The sequence below is a fragment of the Bufo bufo genome, chromosome 4 (genome assembly GCF_905171765.1).
Source record: "Bufo bufo chromosome 4, aBufBuf1.1, whole genome shotgun sequence".
NCBI lineage: Eukaryota > Metazoa > Chordata > Amphibia > Anura > Bufonidae > Bufo > Bufo bufo.
The window spans coordinates 610869771-610886159 of NC_053392.1; the positions used below are offsets into that span (position 1 = coordinate 610869771).

The 16389-nt window shown below is 44.3% G+C and overlaps 1 protein-coding gene across 1 annotated transcript in view; it reads right to left on the minus strand.

Annotated features, from left to right (window-relative positions):
* PLB1 (phospholipase B1) overlaps window positions 1-16389 on the minus strand; it is a 129755-nt gene that overhangs the window by 66608 nt on the left and 46758 nt on the right. The window contains exons 11-17 of the mRNA XM_040430234.1: window positions 15898-15960; window positions 14503-14585; window positions 13536-13602; window positions 7937-8020; window positions 7540-7605; window positions 6463-6546; window positions 6274-6340 (exon numbers count right to left, since the gene is read on the minus strand). Coding sequence (XP_040286168.1) covers window positions 6274-6340; window positions 6463-6546; window positions 7540-7605; window positions 7937-8020; window positions 13536-13602; window positions 14503-14585; window positions 15898-15960 — 514 coding nt within the window. The remainder of the gene's footprint in view (window positions 1-6273; window positions 6341-6462; window positions 6547-7539; window positions 7606-7936; window positions 8021-13535; window positions 13603-14502; window positions 14586-15897; window positions 15961-16389) is intronic.

Consider the following 16389-nt stretch of genomic DNA (forward strand, 5'->3'; position numbering starts at 1 on the left):
GGTGCGGATTTTAAAATCCGCGACATGTCAATAAAAAATTTTTTTCCTGACCGGATTTTCTTCATTCACTTAGTGAAATCCGCATGCGGAAAATCAGCACTGAATCCGCACCAAATCCGCATGCAAATCCGCACTAATTAATGCGGATTGATAGCACGTATTTGCCTGTGAACACCTGCGGATTTCAGTGCGGATTCTCCGCACATGAATCCTGAACGTGTGCATGTAGCAACACTGACAGAACTACCTCTCCGGTGCCTAACTATGTCTACAAAATACAAGGAAGTGAACCAGCTTCATCAATACTGGGCACAGGGGTGTACATAAATCTCATAGCAAAACTCAGTAAAGGTCCCCTGCACCTAGTTTTCCAGTGAGACAAACACTCCAAGAACATGCGCAATGCCCCAGATTTCTGAGAAATTTATGTTTTTTGTTTTTTTTAATCAAGAGAAAGAAATTATAATTAAATACAAATTGTAATAAATAAGTTGCCTTTGGCCTCACCCACTTTATCCTACTTTTATGTCGGAAAAAGTAGGAAAGGTGCTTTAAATACATGGCGCTTATTCTGAACACCATATTTCTCAATGTATTTACACCAGGAAGCTCAGTGATTAGGAATTATTACAACTACCATGGAAGCTGTAATAACCTCTTTACTTTGTGCTCCCCCTAGTGGCGGCTGCATGAAAAAGCAGTGTTTTCAAGTGGGGGAGAGAAGAGCAAGTTCCATACCGGACCCCCTCCCCCTGGGCTCTATAGCAGTCACGTGGTCTGCCTCTATTGCAGGTATGCCACTACCTGATGGGCACGGAGTACTCACTTTAAAAGGAGCCAGCCACCCTCCAAACACACCCGCCAAAAATGTGTGCAGAGCAGGGGCGTTGCTAGGGTCTCAAAATATCTGGGGCCCAAGCCCCAATGAATATTGCCCAATTCTCGAAGTCAACCAATCGCCCCTCCAACCCCTCCCCTGCAAACACTAGCACTGAAGACATTTTACTGTACTTACTATACAGCAGCACGTACCTTTCACATCCAGGGCCTCCCAGGTGACGTCTCCTCTGATGTAGATCTTCTGTCATCTTCTTCTCCATTCAGTCCGGACAACTTCTCTCAGCCGTGCCTCGTCTCTGCAGAGTGTGACGCACAGACATCTTAGCTTCATCCCTTTTCTCTACCCCTAAATACTATCCTGAAGAAAAATGAGTGCCCCCCATAGTAATAGTACTCCTCATAGTCCCACCAATAGTAATTCTCTTCTAGAATGCCCTCATTAGTAATACTGCCTCCTACAGTGCCCCCAACAGTGATAGTGCTCCATTAGTAGAAGAGCCCTCCGGTATTAATAATACCCTCACAGAGCCCCCAGTAGAAATAAGGTCCCCCTATTGTTCCCCCCAGTAGTAATAAAGCTCTCTACAGACCCCCCAGTAGTAATAAGGCCCCCCATAGTGCTCTTATTAGAAATACTGTAGATCTATAAGTCCCTCCTATAGAGCCCCCAGAGGTAATAAGAACGCTTAATGTCCCCTGGATTTAAAATGTCCCCACAGTGCCCCCAGTATTTATAATACCCCCCTACTATTATAATGCTCACCTTAAAGTGCCCCAGTATTTATATCGCCCCCTACTGTTATAATGCCCACACAGTGACCCCAGTATTTATATTGCCCCCTACTGTTATAATGCTCGCCTTGAAGCGCTCCCAGTATTTATAATGCCCCCTGCAGTGCCCCCTGTAGTTATATTCCTCCGTTTACTGTCCTCAGAAATTATAATTCCTCAGCCCCTCCACCATACAGTCCCATGTAAATAATATTATTTCCCTCCTCCGCTATAGAGTCCCATGTAAATACCATCACACCATCTCTCTAGCCCCCTCCAATATACAGTCCCATGTAAATAACATCCCTCTCTATCTACAGCCCCCTCCAAAATACAGTCCCACGTAAATATCACCACCTCTCCAGCCATCTTCAACAAACAGTCCCATGTAAATAACATCACCCCTCAATATTCAGTCCCATGTAAATAACATCACTTCACCCCACTGTCACACGTAAATAACTTTAGCCCTAACATACAGTCCCAGTTAAATAACTACAACTCCCAACATTGCTCTGCCTCTCACACTGAGTAATCTACCCCTTCACTTACCTCTCCTCATGTAGCAGACCTCACCACAGCTTCTTCCCAGGACTTCTCTTCACTGCTGAGCCGTCTTCTCCTGCACTGGTCACATGATGGTGACATCATCGCAGGTCCTTTTCAGCTACTGCATCTAGAACTGATCACATGGACTGTGATGTCATCACAGGTCCTTCAGCTCTTGCAGGGCATTAAATTCAATTGTATTGCCGTCCTGAGGATAGCAATACAGTTGGATCTATCTGGCAGGCAGTACATTCGGGGCCTGGGACAAAACATCAGGGGTCCAGGCCCCGAATGTTTTACGCCCCTGGCTCAGAGAGCTTTAATTTTTTATATATATATATATATATATATATATATATATATATTTGTTTGCTGTCTACATGTTAGCTTTATGGATGTGCACCTGTGATTTTAAATGTGTCAGTCTAAAATCTCTTGCTGTGTGTTTGATCCTGTTGTCCACAACAACGAATCAGGGCTCAGCTTTCATTTCTTTAACTGCTCTGCTAAAATGAAAGCTGTATTGTGATTGGTTGCTATGGCCACTTTGTTTACTACTGAGGCCCATGGAACTTGCTGTCCATGGCAACCAATCACAGTGCAGCTTTAATTTGACAACAGCAGTTTCAGAAATGAAAGCTGATTTCTGATTGGTTGCTTCGGACAACATGGCCGGCTTTTGTGTTACATGGCTGGCTTGTGTGTTAGACAATTTGGTAAACGAGGATCAGATTCACTCCTAAGTAAAGTTCTATAATAACTGTCAACTGGTCTCTAAAAGCTCCTGTAAAAATACACTGCTATATATATGTTATTTAACCTGTTAATGGTGATAACCTTTTGTCCTGTACAGGAAAATAAACAGTAGTCACAGCTCCGCCCCAGCGCCCCTTTAACATCATCAGACAGTTGTGATGTCACCTTTCTATTCCTTGTGAATCACAGCGACATTAACCCCTTCAGGACCCTGCCATTTTTTACCCTTATCTGACGTCTCACTTTATGTGGTGAGAACCAAAAAACGCTTTTACTTATCCAAGCCATCCTGAGATTGTTTTCTCTTCACATATTGTACTTCATGACAGTGGTAAATTTGAGTGAAAATATTTAACTTTTATTTATGAAAAAATACCAAATTTACCAAAAATGTAGAAAAATTCTCAATTTTTAAAATTTCTATTTCTCTGCTTTTAAAACAGATAGTGTGATACCTCCTAAAATAGTTATTACTTTATATTTCACATATGTTTACTTCATGTTTGGATCATTTTGTAAATGACATTTTCTTCTTTTGGGACGTTAGAAGTTTAGAAGCAAATCTTTAAATTTTTAGGAAAATTTCCAAAACCCAATTTTTAAGGACCAGTTCAGGTCTGAAGTCACTTTGTGGGGCTTACATAGTAGAAACCACCCATAGAGTAGAAACTCCCAAAAAAGTGACACCATTTTGGAAACTACAGGATAAGGCCTCATGCACACGACCGTGTGCATTTGTGTCCATTGTTCCGTTTTCCGTGATTTTCTGCGGACCCATTGACTTTCAATGGGTCCGCTGAAAACTCAGAAAATGCACCGTTTTTCATCCGCATCCGTGATCCGTGTTTCCTGTCCGTCAAAAAAATATGACCTGTCCTATTTTTTTGACGGACAACGGTTCACGGACCCTCTCAAGTCAATGGGTCCGTGAAAAAACACGGATGCACACAACATTGTCATCCGCGTCCGTCATCCGTGTCCGTAGGCTACTTTCACACAAACAGATCCGCTGATCCGTCTGCATAAAAGCTTTTTAGATCTGAGTTTTCACGAAGTGAAAACTCAGATCCGACAGTATATTCTAACACAGAGGCGTTCCTATAGTGATGGGGACGCTTCAAGTTAGAATATACTAAGAACTGTGTACATGACTGCCCCCTGCTGCCTGGCAGCACCCGATCTCTTACAGGGGGCTGTGATCCGCACAATTAACCCCTCAGGTGCCGCACCTGAGGGGTTAATTGTGCGTATCATAGCCCCCTGTAAGAGATCAGGTGCTGCCAGGCAGGAGGGGGCAGACCCCTCTCCCTCCCCAGTTTTAAATTCATTGGTGGCCAGTGTAGCCCCCCTCCCTCCCTCCCCTGTATTTAACTCATTGGTGGCCAGTGCAGCCCCCCTCCCTCCCCTGTATTTAACTCATTGGTGGCCGCACTGGCCACCAATGAGTTACATACAGGGGAGGGAGGGAGGGGGGCCGCACTGGCCACCAATGAGTTAAATACAGGGGAGGGAGGGAGGGGGGCCGCACTGGCCACCAATGAGTTAAATACAGGGAAGGGAGGGGGCCGCACTGGCCACCAATGAGTTAAATACAGGGGAGGGAGGGAGGGGGGCCGCACTGGCCACCAATGTTTTTAAAACTGGGGAGGGAGGGGGGTCTGCCCCCTCCTGCCTGGCAGCACCTAATCTCTTACAGGGGGCTATGATCCGCACAATTAACCCCTCAGGTGCAGCACCTGAGGGGTTAATTGTGCGGATCAAAGCCCCCTGTAAGAGATCGGGTGCTGCCAGGCAGCAGGGGGCAGTCATGTACATAGTTCTTAGTATATTCTAACTTGAAGCGTCCCCATCACCATGGGAACGCCTCTGTGTTAAAATATACTGTCAGATCTGAGTTTTCACGATATAACTCAAATCCGATGGTATATTTTACCATAGAGGCGGATAGGAGAAAACTCCCATCGGATAGGAGAAAACTCTGATCCGATGGTATAATAGGGACTCCTGACTTTACATTGAAAGTCAATGGGGGACGGATCAGTTTGCAATTGCACCATATTGTGTCAACGTCAAATAGATCCGTCCCCATTGACTTGCATTGTAAGTCAGGACGGATCCGTTTGGCTCCGCACGGCCAGGCGGACACCGAAACGACTTTTTCCTTCATGTCCGTGGATCCTCCAAAAATCAAGGAAGACCCACGGAAGAAAAAACAGACACGGATCACGGAACTACGGAACCCGTTTTTGTGGACCGCCAAAAAAAACGGTTGTGTGCATGAGGCCTCAGGTGGCAGTTTTGTTGGTACTATTTTAGGGTACATATGATTTTTGGTTGCTCTATATTACACTTTTTATGAGGCAAGGTAACAAAAAATAGCTGTTTTGGCACCGTTTTTATTTTTTGCTTTTTACAATGTTCATCTGACAGGTTAGATCATGTGGTATTTTTATAGAGCAGGTTGTTACAGACGAGACAATACCAAATATGTCTAATTATTTTTTAGTGTCTCCATATTCTGAAAGCCATAGTTTTTTTGTTTTTTTTGGGCAACTGTCTTATGTAGGGGCTCATTTTCTTTGGTATGAGATGACGGTTTGATTGGTACTATTTTAGGGTGCATATGACTTTTTGATCGCTTGGTATTACACCTTTTGTGATATAAGGTGACAAAAAATGGCTTTTTGACACCGTTTTTATTTGTATTTTTTTTACGGTGTCCACCTAAGGGGTGAGGTCATGTGATATTTTAATAGACCTGGTTGTTACGGACACGGCAATATCTACTATGTCTACTTTTTTTTTTTTTTTTTACTTTTAACACAATAAATGCATTTTTGAAACAAAAAAAAATCATGTTTTAGTGTCTTCATATTCTGAGAGCCATTTTTTTTTTTTTTTTTTGCCCGACTGTTTTATGTAGGGGCTCATTTTTTGCAGGATGAGGTGACGGTTTTATTGGTACTATTTTGGGGGGCATACGCCTTTTTGATCGCTTGGTATTACACTTTTTGTGATGTAAAGTGACAAAAAATGGTTTTAGCACAGTTTTTATTTTATTTTTTCTACGGGGTTCAGGTGTGATATTTTTGTAGAGCCGAAGCCGGCGTATGCAGCAGGGACCCGGCTGCCAGTGATTTCCGGGTCCGTGCCGCTGATCGGGTGGGTGCAGCTCCTGTACCCGCCCGTTCAGCCTGCCGTACATGTATGTCCGTGGTCCTTAAGTCACGTCCAGCTGTGACGTACATGTACGGCAAGGGTCCTTAAGGGGTTAAAGGAGCCCTCACATATATAATGGATATTTCGGTAGAATATTTTATGCTCCGACCCGGGTTCGCTTCGTGGCCCGTGACTTACCTGATGTTGGGACTGTATCTGAAGGGGACAGGTCTATGCAGGAGAAATTGGACCCGTATACCCGAGGCTGTAAAAATAAGGGGCATACTTCAGAATACAGATTACAGGTTATTGCACATTGCATATTAGGGAATTGCTCTTTAAGCAGTTGGAGGGCCACCTAGCTGTATACGTGATCCGGTTTCTTACCTGTGCTCGGCTCTCTTTCACCTGCATCATGTCCTTCAGCCACAGGTATGGACTGTTCTTATGTGTGTTCAAGAAGACGGAGTCCTGCGGATAAAGCATTTGACCAGCCGGCGTGTTATATAGATTATAAAAGGGGAACCTAAACCCAGCAAAGGGCAGTCCACTGTGAGCAGAGCTCCCCCTTACCTATGGATGCTCCAATAGAGTCTATGGAATGAGGGTGTTAAATCTGATGACTCCATAACATCGTGGGGCGTTCCCACAGAGAATGCTGGGAATAGACCAGACAACGTGAAGCGTCTTCTGTCTGTCCGATTCTCTGCATATTTGCTGGGTAGTGGCTGGATCTCTGCTCTTATGTGGGTATCTTATCTAGGCCTAGCCATAGACCTATTGTACAGTTATCCCAGTTCTACTAACCTACTATTATACTAGAGGATAACATATTTTCTTCACAGCAGTCTCTCTTAACTCTCTCAGCCAGAGAGAGAAGAGGATAAATGACTCAATTAGAGCATCAGACATTACACTGATAAGTGCATGCTCTTCTGTGGGCGTCATACCGTTCATCCCAATTCTACTAATCTACTATTACACTAGCAGATAATATCTTTCCTTCCAAGGAGCAGTAAAGTAACAATAGGTTTCCTGTCTTATATATATTTCTGTGCTGACTGCTAAAGAAAGACAAGATTTAGTTTTTTTTTAATTTTCAGTGACATAGTATGATGACAAAAACTCTAAAAACAATTCTGTAAATATTGAGTTTAAAAAAATACCCCTTTCTGATGGAAGTGTCCCTTTAACTGCAGTGTCTACTGGAAGTCAAAGAACATCTCATATTATTTGAGAGGCTCACGCTGTTTCTGTTTTATTTCTGCCTCCCTCATGCTTTATACTGCGGCTTTGCTTCTTCAGATTGGCTGCTGTGTCTAAGTACACTCAGCAGCAAGTCAGTGGATGTAGAGCCATTATAAGAAGGACAGAATAAGTGTAGTATGGGAACTAACCCAAAAAGTGCTAGACCCTTGTGGTTAGATATTCAACACTAAGGGGCACTTACTTATGAGGACCTACCTGCTGTGAGCACTGCACTTCATAAACATCCCCGTAGTTATTAATGTTCTTCTTCTCAGAATCAACCTGCAAAATGATTCACATCCTATGAATATAATTCGGATCCTTAGATCTTTGTGCTAAACTGTCTTCAAAATTATATAGGAACCATTAGTGAGCACGGTAAATGCATTGCAAGGGTTAACAGCCTTAGTGTCCTCATGACAACTCTTCCTGGCTGTACTCTGGTGATTCATACTGTCATACGAATGCAGTACACCCCCAAATCACCAGCCACATCTATTCAGGTGAGTCCAGATAAGATAAGGCTAAAAAAGCCATAAACATTGACAGGAAGTGTTGTCATAGGGAACAGGAGTAATATGCCTGCAGGACCCCAGTCTCATGTGGTACTCACCATATGGAGCACAGGGTGTAAGGTGACAGTGAAATCACCCCTGGTGTCGTATCTCTCCGAGCTGATCAGTCTCTCCAGGGCCGACTGGGGAAGAAAAAACACTTGGGGGGTTATGAGAGTAACAGAATCTGGAGGTGATCTAGAGGAGATCGTTCAGCTATGGAAGGTCACATCTTCTCCCAAATTTAGGTTTTGGTCTCTGTAAACCACTATCGCTCTCAGACAGTTGAAAAACTACAACACCCAACATGCTGTGAGTTGTGGTTTTCCAAATATTGCAGGGCAGATATAATAAGACATTATAATACAGCTCATGATGGGCATTGCAGGGGGGCATTTGCTCTGGGGACTAAACTGGCAAGGGAGGTGCCACTGGCACCAGCAACAGGAACATAATGAGCGCTGTATTATTAACGGGCCAAGCAGAGGGCTGCTGACAACATCACGCGGCATTACTTATGGGCACTATTTCTGAAGTGGTACCGTACTATTGGTGCTATATTTGGGTACAATAGCTCAAATAACTGGCACTGCTATTGTGTAGGTATTACTATGGTTGAGACTACTGTATGGGCACTAATACAGCTGGGACTATTGTATGGGCACTACTATAGGTAGGCATGGGCACTAATACAGCTGGGACTATTGTATGGGCACTACTATAGGTAGGCATGGGCACTACTACAGCTGGGACTATTGTATGGGCATTAGTATAGGTAGGTATATTGTATGGGCACTACTACAGCTAGGTCTATTGCACTACTATAGCTGGAACTATTGTATAGGCAGGGGCGCACCACCAATGAGGCGAGGTGAGACAATTGCCTCAGGCAGCACCAGGTAGGGGAAAGAGGGGGGAAGCAGAAGGGGGATTATCTGTTTCTGCAGTATAGTATTGGGAAGCACAGCATCTGGCGCTGTATTACCCTGTATGTTCGGTAGCTCTGAATGTAATGTTTTCCAAGTATGTCTTTAACAGTTGGGCTGGAGGCAAGGGGTTAGGCTAAGAAATTGGCATATGGGGGTTGGGGTGCCGTTTCAGTTTTTGCCTCAGGCAGCAGAAAGGCTAGGTGCACCCCTGTGTATAGGCAGTGCTACAGCTGGGACTATTGTATGGACACTACTACAGCTGTGACTATTGTATGGGCACTACTACAGCTGGGACTATTGTATGGGCACTACTACAGCTGGGACTATTGTATGGGCACTACTACAGCTGGGACTATTGTATGGACACTACTACAGCTGGGACTATTGTATGGGCACTACTACAGCTGGGACTATTGTATGGGCACTACTACAGCTGGGACTATTGTATGGGCACTACTACAGCTGGGACTATTGTATGGGCACTACTACAGCTAGGACTATTGTATGGGCACTACTACAGCTGGGACTATTGTATGGGCATTACTACAGCTGGGACTATTGTATGGGCACTACTACAGCTGGGACTATTGTATGGACACTACTACAGCTGGGACTATTGTATGGGCACTACTACAGCTGGGACTATTGTATGGGCACTACTACAGCTGGGACTATTGTATGGGCACTACTACAGCTGGGACTATTGTATGGGCACTACTACAGCTAGGACTATTGTATGGGCACTACTACAGCTGGGACTATTGTATGGGCACTACTACAGCTGGGACTATTATATGGGCACTACTACAGCTGGGACTATTATATGGGCACTACTACAGCTGGGACTATTGTATGGGCACTACTACAGCTGCGACTATTGTATGGGCGCTACTACAGCTGGGACTATTGTATGGGCGCTACTACAGCTGGGACTATTGTATGGGCGCTACTACAGCTGGGACTATTGTATGGGCACTACTACAGCTGGGACTATTGTATGGGCACTACTACAGCTGGGACTATTGTATGGGCACTACTACAGCTGGGACTATTTTATGGGCACTACTACAGCTGGGACTATTGTATGGGCACTACTACAGCTGGGACTATTATATGGGCACTACTACAGCTGGGACTATTATATGGGCACTACTACAGCTGGGACTATTGTATGGGCACTACTACAGCTGCGACTATTGTATGGGCGCTACTACAGCTGGGACTATTGTATGGGCGCTACTACAGCTGGGACTATTGTATGGGCGCTACTACAGCTGGGACTATTGTATGGGCACTACTACAGCTGGGACTATTGTATGGGCACTACTACAGCTGGGACTATTGTATGGGCACTACTACAGCTGGGACTATTGTATGGACACTACTACAGCTGGGACTATTGTATGGACACTACTACAGCTGGGACTATTGTATGGGCACTACTACAGCTGGGACTATTATATGGACACTACTACAGCTGGGACTATTGTATGGACACTACTACAGCTGGGACTATTGTATGGGCACTACTACAGCTGGGACTATTTTATGGGCACTACTACAGCTGGGACTATTATATGGGCACTACTACAGCTGGGACTATTGTATGGACACTACTACAGCTAGGACTATTGTATGGACACTACTACAGCTAGGACTATTGTATGGGCACTACTACAGCTGGGACTATTGTATGGGCACTACTACAGCTGGGACTATTGTATGGGCACTACTACAGCTGGGACTATTGTATTAGCACTACTACAGCTGGGACTATTGTATGGGCATTACTACAGCTAGGACTATTGTATGGGCACTACTACAGCTGGGACTATTGTATGGGCACTACTACAGCTGGGACTATTGTATGGGCACTACTACAGCTGGGACTATTGTATGGACACTACTACAGCTGGGACTATTGTATGGGCACTACTACAGCTGGGACTATTGTATGGGCACTACTACAGCTGGGACTATTATATGGGCACTACTACAGCTAGGACTATTGTATGGGCACTACTACAGCTGGGACTATTGTATGGGCACTACTACAGCTGGGACTATTGTATGGGCACTACTACAGCTGGGACTATTGTATGGGCACTACTACAGCTGGGACTATTGTATGGGCACTACTACAGCTGGGACTATTGTATGGGCACTACTACAGCTGGGACTATTGTATAGGCACTACTACAGCTGGGACTATTGTATGGGCACTACTACAGCTGGGACTATTGTATGGGCACTACTACAGCTGGGACTATTGTATGGGCACTACTACAGCTGGGACTATTGTATGGGCACTACTACAGCTGGGACTATTGTATGGGCACTACTACAGCTGGGACTATTGTATGGGCACTACTACAGCTGGGACTATTGTATGGGCACTACTACAGCTGGGACTATTGTATGGACACTACTACAGCTAGGACTATTGTATGGACACTACTACAGCTAGGACTATTGTATGGGCACTACTACAGCTGGGACTATTGTATGGGCACTACTACAGCTGTGACTATTGTATGGGCACTACTACAGCTGGGACTATTGTATGGGCACTACTACAGCTGGGACTATTGTATGGGCACTACTACAGCCGGGACTATTGTATGGACACTACTACAGCTAGGACTATTGTATGGGCACTACTACAGCTAGGACTATTGTATGGGCACTACTACAGCTGGGACTATTGAATGGGCACTAACATAGCTACAAGTATTATAGGGGTTCTGCTATAGCTGGAACTATTGTATGGGCACCAGTGGCATAGTTATAGTGGAAGCAGGGAAAGTGGGCTGAACTCTGAAGGGGTTTGACAAAGGGGGCGTGTCCACCGAAACATCGCTCTTCAGCTGTGTGCAGTATTGCTGCTCCAGCGCTCGTGGATGTTGCTATATGGAAATGCTGACTGAGTGCACATGGATTGTAGCGCACGGAGACGCAGCCGTCTGAACATGGCAGAATAGAATACGGAATGTATTACTGATTTTTATCTTTTTATGGAATATCAAATGGATTTATGAATAAAGGAACAGTTTAATTACAATGGTCCGCGGAATACACGTGTGAAAGCGCAAGGTGGAGCTGCGGTGTATGAGGACCTTGCCACATTTTCTATTTTTTGGACTGAACTCAAAAGCGGCCCACCCAGGAGGAGGACTGAAAGATGTCATTGTCAGGGCCCCCTCTATAGAATTATACAATGCCGTTATATACAGTGACAGTATATACAGTATATACATGTAGGAAACCGGGTGCCGGGACTGGTCTAAGAGAGCGATCTTAAAGTGTAACTGTCATTCTGTTTTTTATTTTTGTAATGTGTAGGGGCAGTGATACCGACCATTTTTGTAATATACTTTAATTACGGAAATCGTACATTTCTATCAGAAAAATAGCTGTAAAGTGGCCCATTTTGAGCCTTAGCAACGCTCCTCTGTCTTCTGTTTACATAACAGTCAGTGTTGAGCAAGTCTCCACTGTTATGTAAACAGAAGACAGAGGAGCGTTGCTAAGGCTCAAAATGGGCCACTTTACAGCTATTTTTCTGATAGAAATGTACGATTTCAGTAATTAAAGTATATTACAAAAATAGTCGGCATCACTGCCCCTACACATTACAAAAAAAAAAAAAAAGAATGACAGTTACACTTTAACTAGCCACAGGAGTGGGGGGTTTCATAGAAGGAGGGGATTGTGAAGAAATTGCTGGGGGGGAGAGGTGCTGTGGTGCCCAGTCATTTTTAGTTACACCACTGATGGGCACTACCATAGGTACCAGTAATGTACGGTACTACTATAGCTGGGACTATTGTATGGACACTACTATAGCTGAGACTATTATTAGGGCACTGATAGGATGGTGGCACAAATGAATGGAGACTACCAAAGCTGTGGTTAGCTCTATTACACATGACTGGCAGGAATAGTTATGGGCACATCTATGTGACGGGTACTGTTGTATCGGCGCTGCTACTATTGCTCTGTTCCATGTGACTCTTGTAGCCGCAGAGGAAGAAAACCTATGGTTTCTTCTGGGTGGAGGACATAGGATGAACCCTCCTCTCCAGTCCATAGTGCCCTCTAGTGGCACCCTGTGGTATATGTCCCATAGATGCGATGTCCGCCGCAGTTACCTATCATACAGCAGTTATTGCTTAGATGCCAGATGTGGAATGGAAGGACGTTGGACTGTGTCTTAAGATGTTCAGATAACGGTCATTAATATTATCACCAGCGTCTCCTGACTCATCCGTGATCCTGGTGATAATGGCGGAGGAGACTTTATCTCCGCAGGACGGTCCAACTCTGAGATGGAATTCTAGATAGGAAAATGTCTCGTCATGTGTTTATGGGATAATCGTGTTTATCAGATGGGGCCAGAGAGCATAATGGGAGAGTAGTCCATGGGTCGGGTCCGAGGATCAGTTTAAACAACCTGTCGCTAAAGGTTTGTTACAATTGTATGCAGCCTAGAAAATGATCTGAGCACTAAACTCTCCAAATCGATACATTTTATCAGCGCGGATACATTGTAACAAACCCTCAGAGATGTGTAGGGATCACGCGTATATATAACGCACCAGGGACTGTCTGGACTGGATCTATAACTATCTATCGGTTTTACTGAGGAATCTGGCCATAGGATTCGTGGTGGATTTGATGCGGGACCTAAATATTTCCCGCCACATTCCGATTCGTTGTCACACCTCACCTGAAAAGAGAAGCGGAACATGGCTTTACTGTAGTCTGAAGGTTTCCGGAAACACTCACAGGACGTCCTGAAACGAAACAAGTATGGAAACCATCAGCGGCCAGGCAACTAGGAGTATACAGATGATTAAGGGCTCATGCACACGACCTTATGTATTTTGCGGTCCGCAAAAAACAGATCCCCCCAGAAAAACGGAAAGAAAATACGTTCGTGTGCATGAGCCCTAAATCCCAGCTCTAATGCTAAGCAGCAGGTTAAGGGCTCATGCACACAAACGTATTTTCTTTCCGTGTCCATTCCGTTTTTTTTCTGGAACCATTTATTTCAATGGGTCTGCAAAAAAAACGGAAGTTACTCCGTGCGCATTACATTTCCGTTCGGCAAAAAAATAGAACATGTCCTATTATTGTGCGCATTACAGACAATAAGACTGTTCTATTAGGGGCCAGCTGTTCCGTCTCACAAAACACGGAATGCACACGGACGTCATCCGTATTTTTTGCGGATCCGTTTTTGAGCCCTAAATCAGAAGAGTGCAGACAGAGTAAGTTCCTAAATCCTCTGCTTCATTTATCATGTATAATGTCCTGTACTCCAGTCACATCCAGAGCTGCATACATAATTCTGCTGGTTATATTCAAAGGGCTGATCACAAGGCGTCGCGTTTTTGGTAAGCTGTAATCTATGGTAGAATCCACCGGCAAGTGCTTAGTTTTCCTGCAGCACCACCGCAGGTGAAATGAAGTATTACACGGTGGTCGCTGATATCAGTTTATCGCTATCCTCTCATAAGCAGAGACGTAGCGGCTCTAGACACATAAGATGCATCGGGGTAAAATCCAACCTGCCCGATCCTGGTTTCCTATGATGTTGGCATCACTTTTGGCAGGATCTCCCAACACCAATCTAGAAAGGTCCGTGATAACGATATAATAGCCAGGTGATCCGTTATAGACTCTGAACCCACCTGATCTCTGCATTTTGCGGATAGGAGAGGTAGAGGCCGCTCAGCAGCGTTAAATCCACCAGACTAATAAAGGTCTTTGGAAGCTGCAGAATAATAGAGGTTCAGATGATGAATCCGTGTAACATGTTTTCACGCAATAGATGTATAGAAAATGCATCATCTGTGGAATTTCCACTTCATTTTTACCTTTGGTAGATATAACATCTGCCTGGAAACCATCAACATGCATGCTACTGCCAATGTGTAATCTTATTACTGCTTGTGTGAATAGGTAGGAAGTTCAGCTGAAGAACGCGCAAAACCTATTACAGGGTGAACATCCAAATGGTCGATTAATTCATATGGATGAGCTGGGTGCCAGGGGGATATATTCCCCATTCACAGCAGGACACCATTGTGTGCTCAAAGTATTAAGAATAGTAGATCCATCAGCAACAGCTTGTCGATGGTTTCCACATAGCAGTTGGAGAAATCAACTATTTAACTTATAGGTATATGAACATAATGAATAAAATAGCAGATCCGTCAACAGCAGCTTCCATATAGCAACCAGAGAAGTCAAATACTTACCATTGTATTAATCACAACCCTAACAGATCCATCAGCAGCTTGTTGATGGTTTCCAATCAATTGATTTGAAGAAATCAATTATGTAACTTAGCCTTTCCCTAACGTACATGAACACAAGTTGATTCATTTGTAGGACATATATATGACAACAGCAGCTTGTTGGTGGTTTCCACGTAACATTTTATTAGTCAGTGCCAAGTACATAATGTTTATTTCATTATGAGATCATAAGAAGACACAACTTATAAACATTTGTCACGTATTTTATATAGCAGAATATTGATAATGATGACGATGGCAGGTGGACAGTAAGGCTACGTCTACACGACGACATTTGTCGCACTAATGTCGCGCGACTATTTTTACAATGGCAGTCTATGGTGTCGCACTGCAACATGCAACATGCTGCGACTGCGACGCAACAGTCGCAGGAAAATCCATCTCGAATGGATTTTCTGCGACTGTTGCGTCGCAGTCGCAGCATGTTGCAGTGCGACACCATAGACTGCCATTGTAAAAATAGTCGCGCGACAAATGTCGTCGTGTAGACGTTGCCTAAATGTATAGACATATAGGGGGTCATTTACTATCAGATATATGCCAGTTTTTTCTGGCGTATATCTGTCACAGATTGCTCATGCCAGGTCTAAAAACGAGGGTGTAGTGGGGCAAGGAAGTGGGTAGGCGCCAAGAGGCGCCTCTTATTTATCGTTTCCTACGCCGGTTGTAGGCGCACAAAATGTTCTAAATCTAATCCAGCAGATCCGCCTCCAGTGGTCTTAATAAATGACCCCCATAGTGAATATAGGACCATCTTCCGCTTACCTGTTGATGTAAATAGTCTAGAGCCGCCGTCAGTTCTCTTATTGTATTTTCTGTGTGGTCGTCCTGCGTGGAATGAACAAAAAAATATGAGTCAGAAGCTATTGCCCTTAAAGGGAATGTCCACCTTTATCACCAATTTCTTTAATTCCAAACACATCCAACAGTCTGTGCGGATTATTTTGTAATATATCCTAAGGCTACTTTCACACTTGCGTTAAAGTTTTCCGGTATTGAGTTCCGTCCTAGGGGCTCAATACCGGAAAAAAACGGATCAGTTCCACCCTAATGCATTCTGAATGGAGAGCGATCCGTTCAGGATGCATCAGTTCAGTCCCTCTTACGTTTTTTGGTCGGAGAATATAGCGCAGCATGCTGCAGTTTTCTCTCCGGCCAAACATCCTGAACACTTGCTGGAATGCCGGATCCGGCATTAATTTACATTGAAATGCAACCGGCAAAACGGATCCGATTTTGCGGTCTGCGACCTTTAAA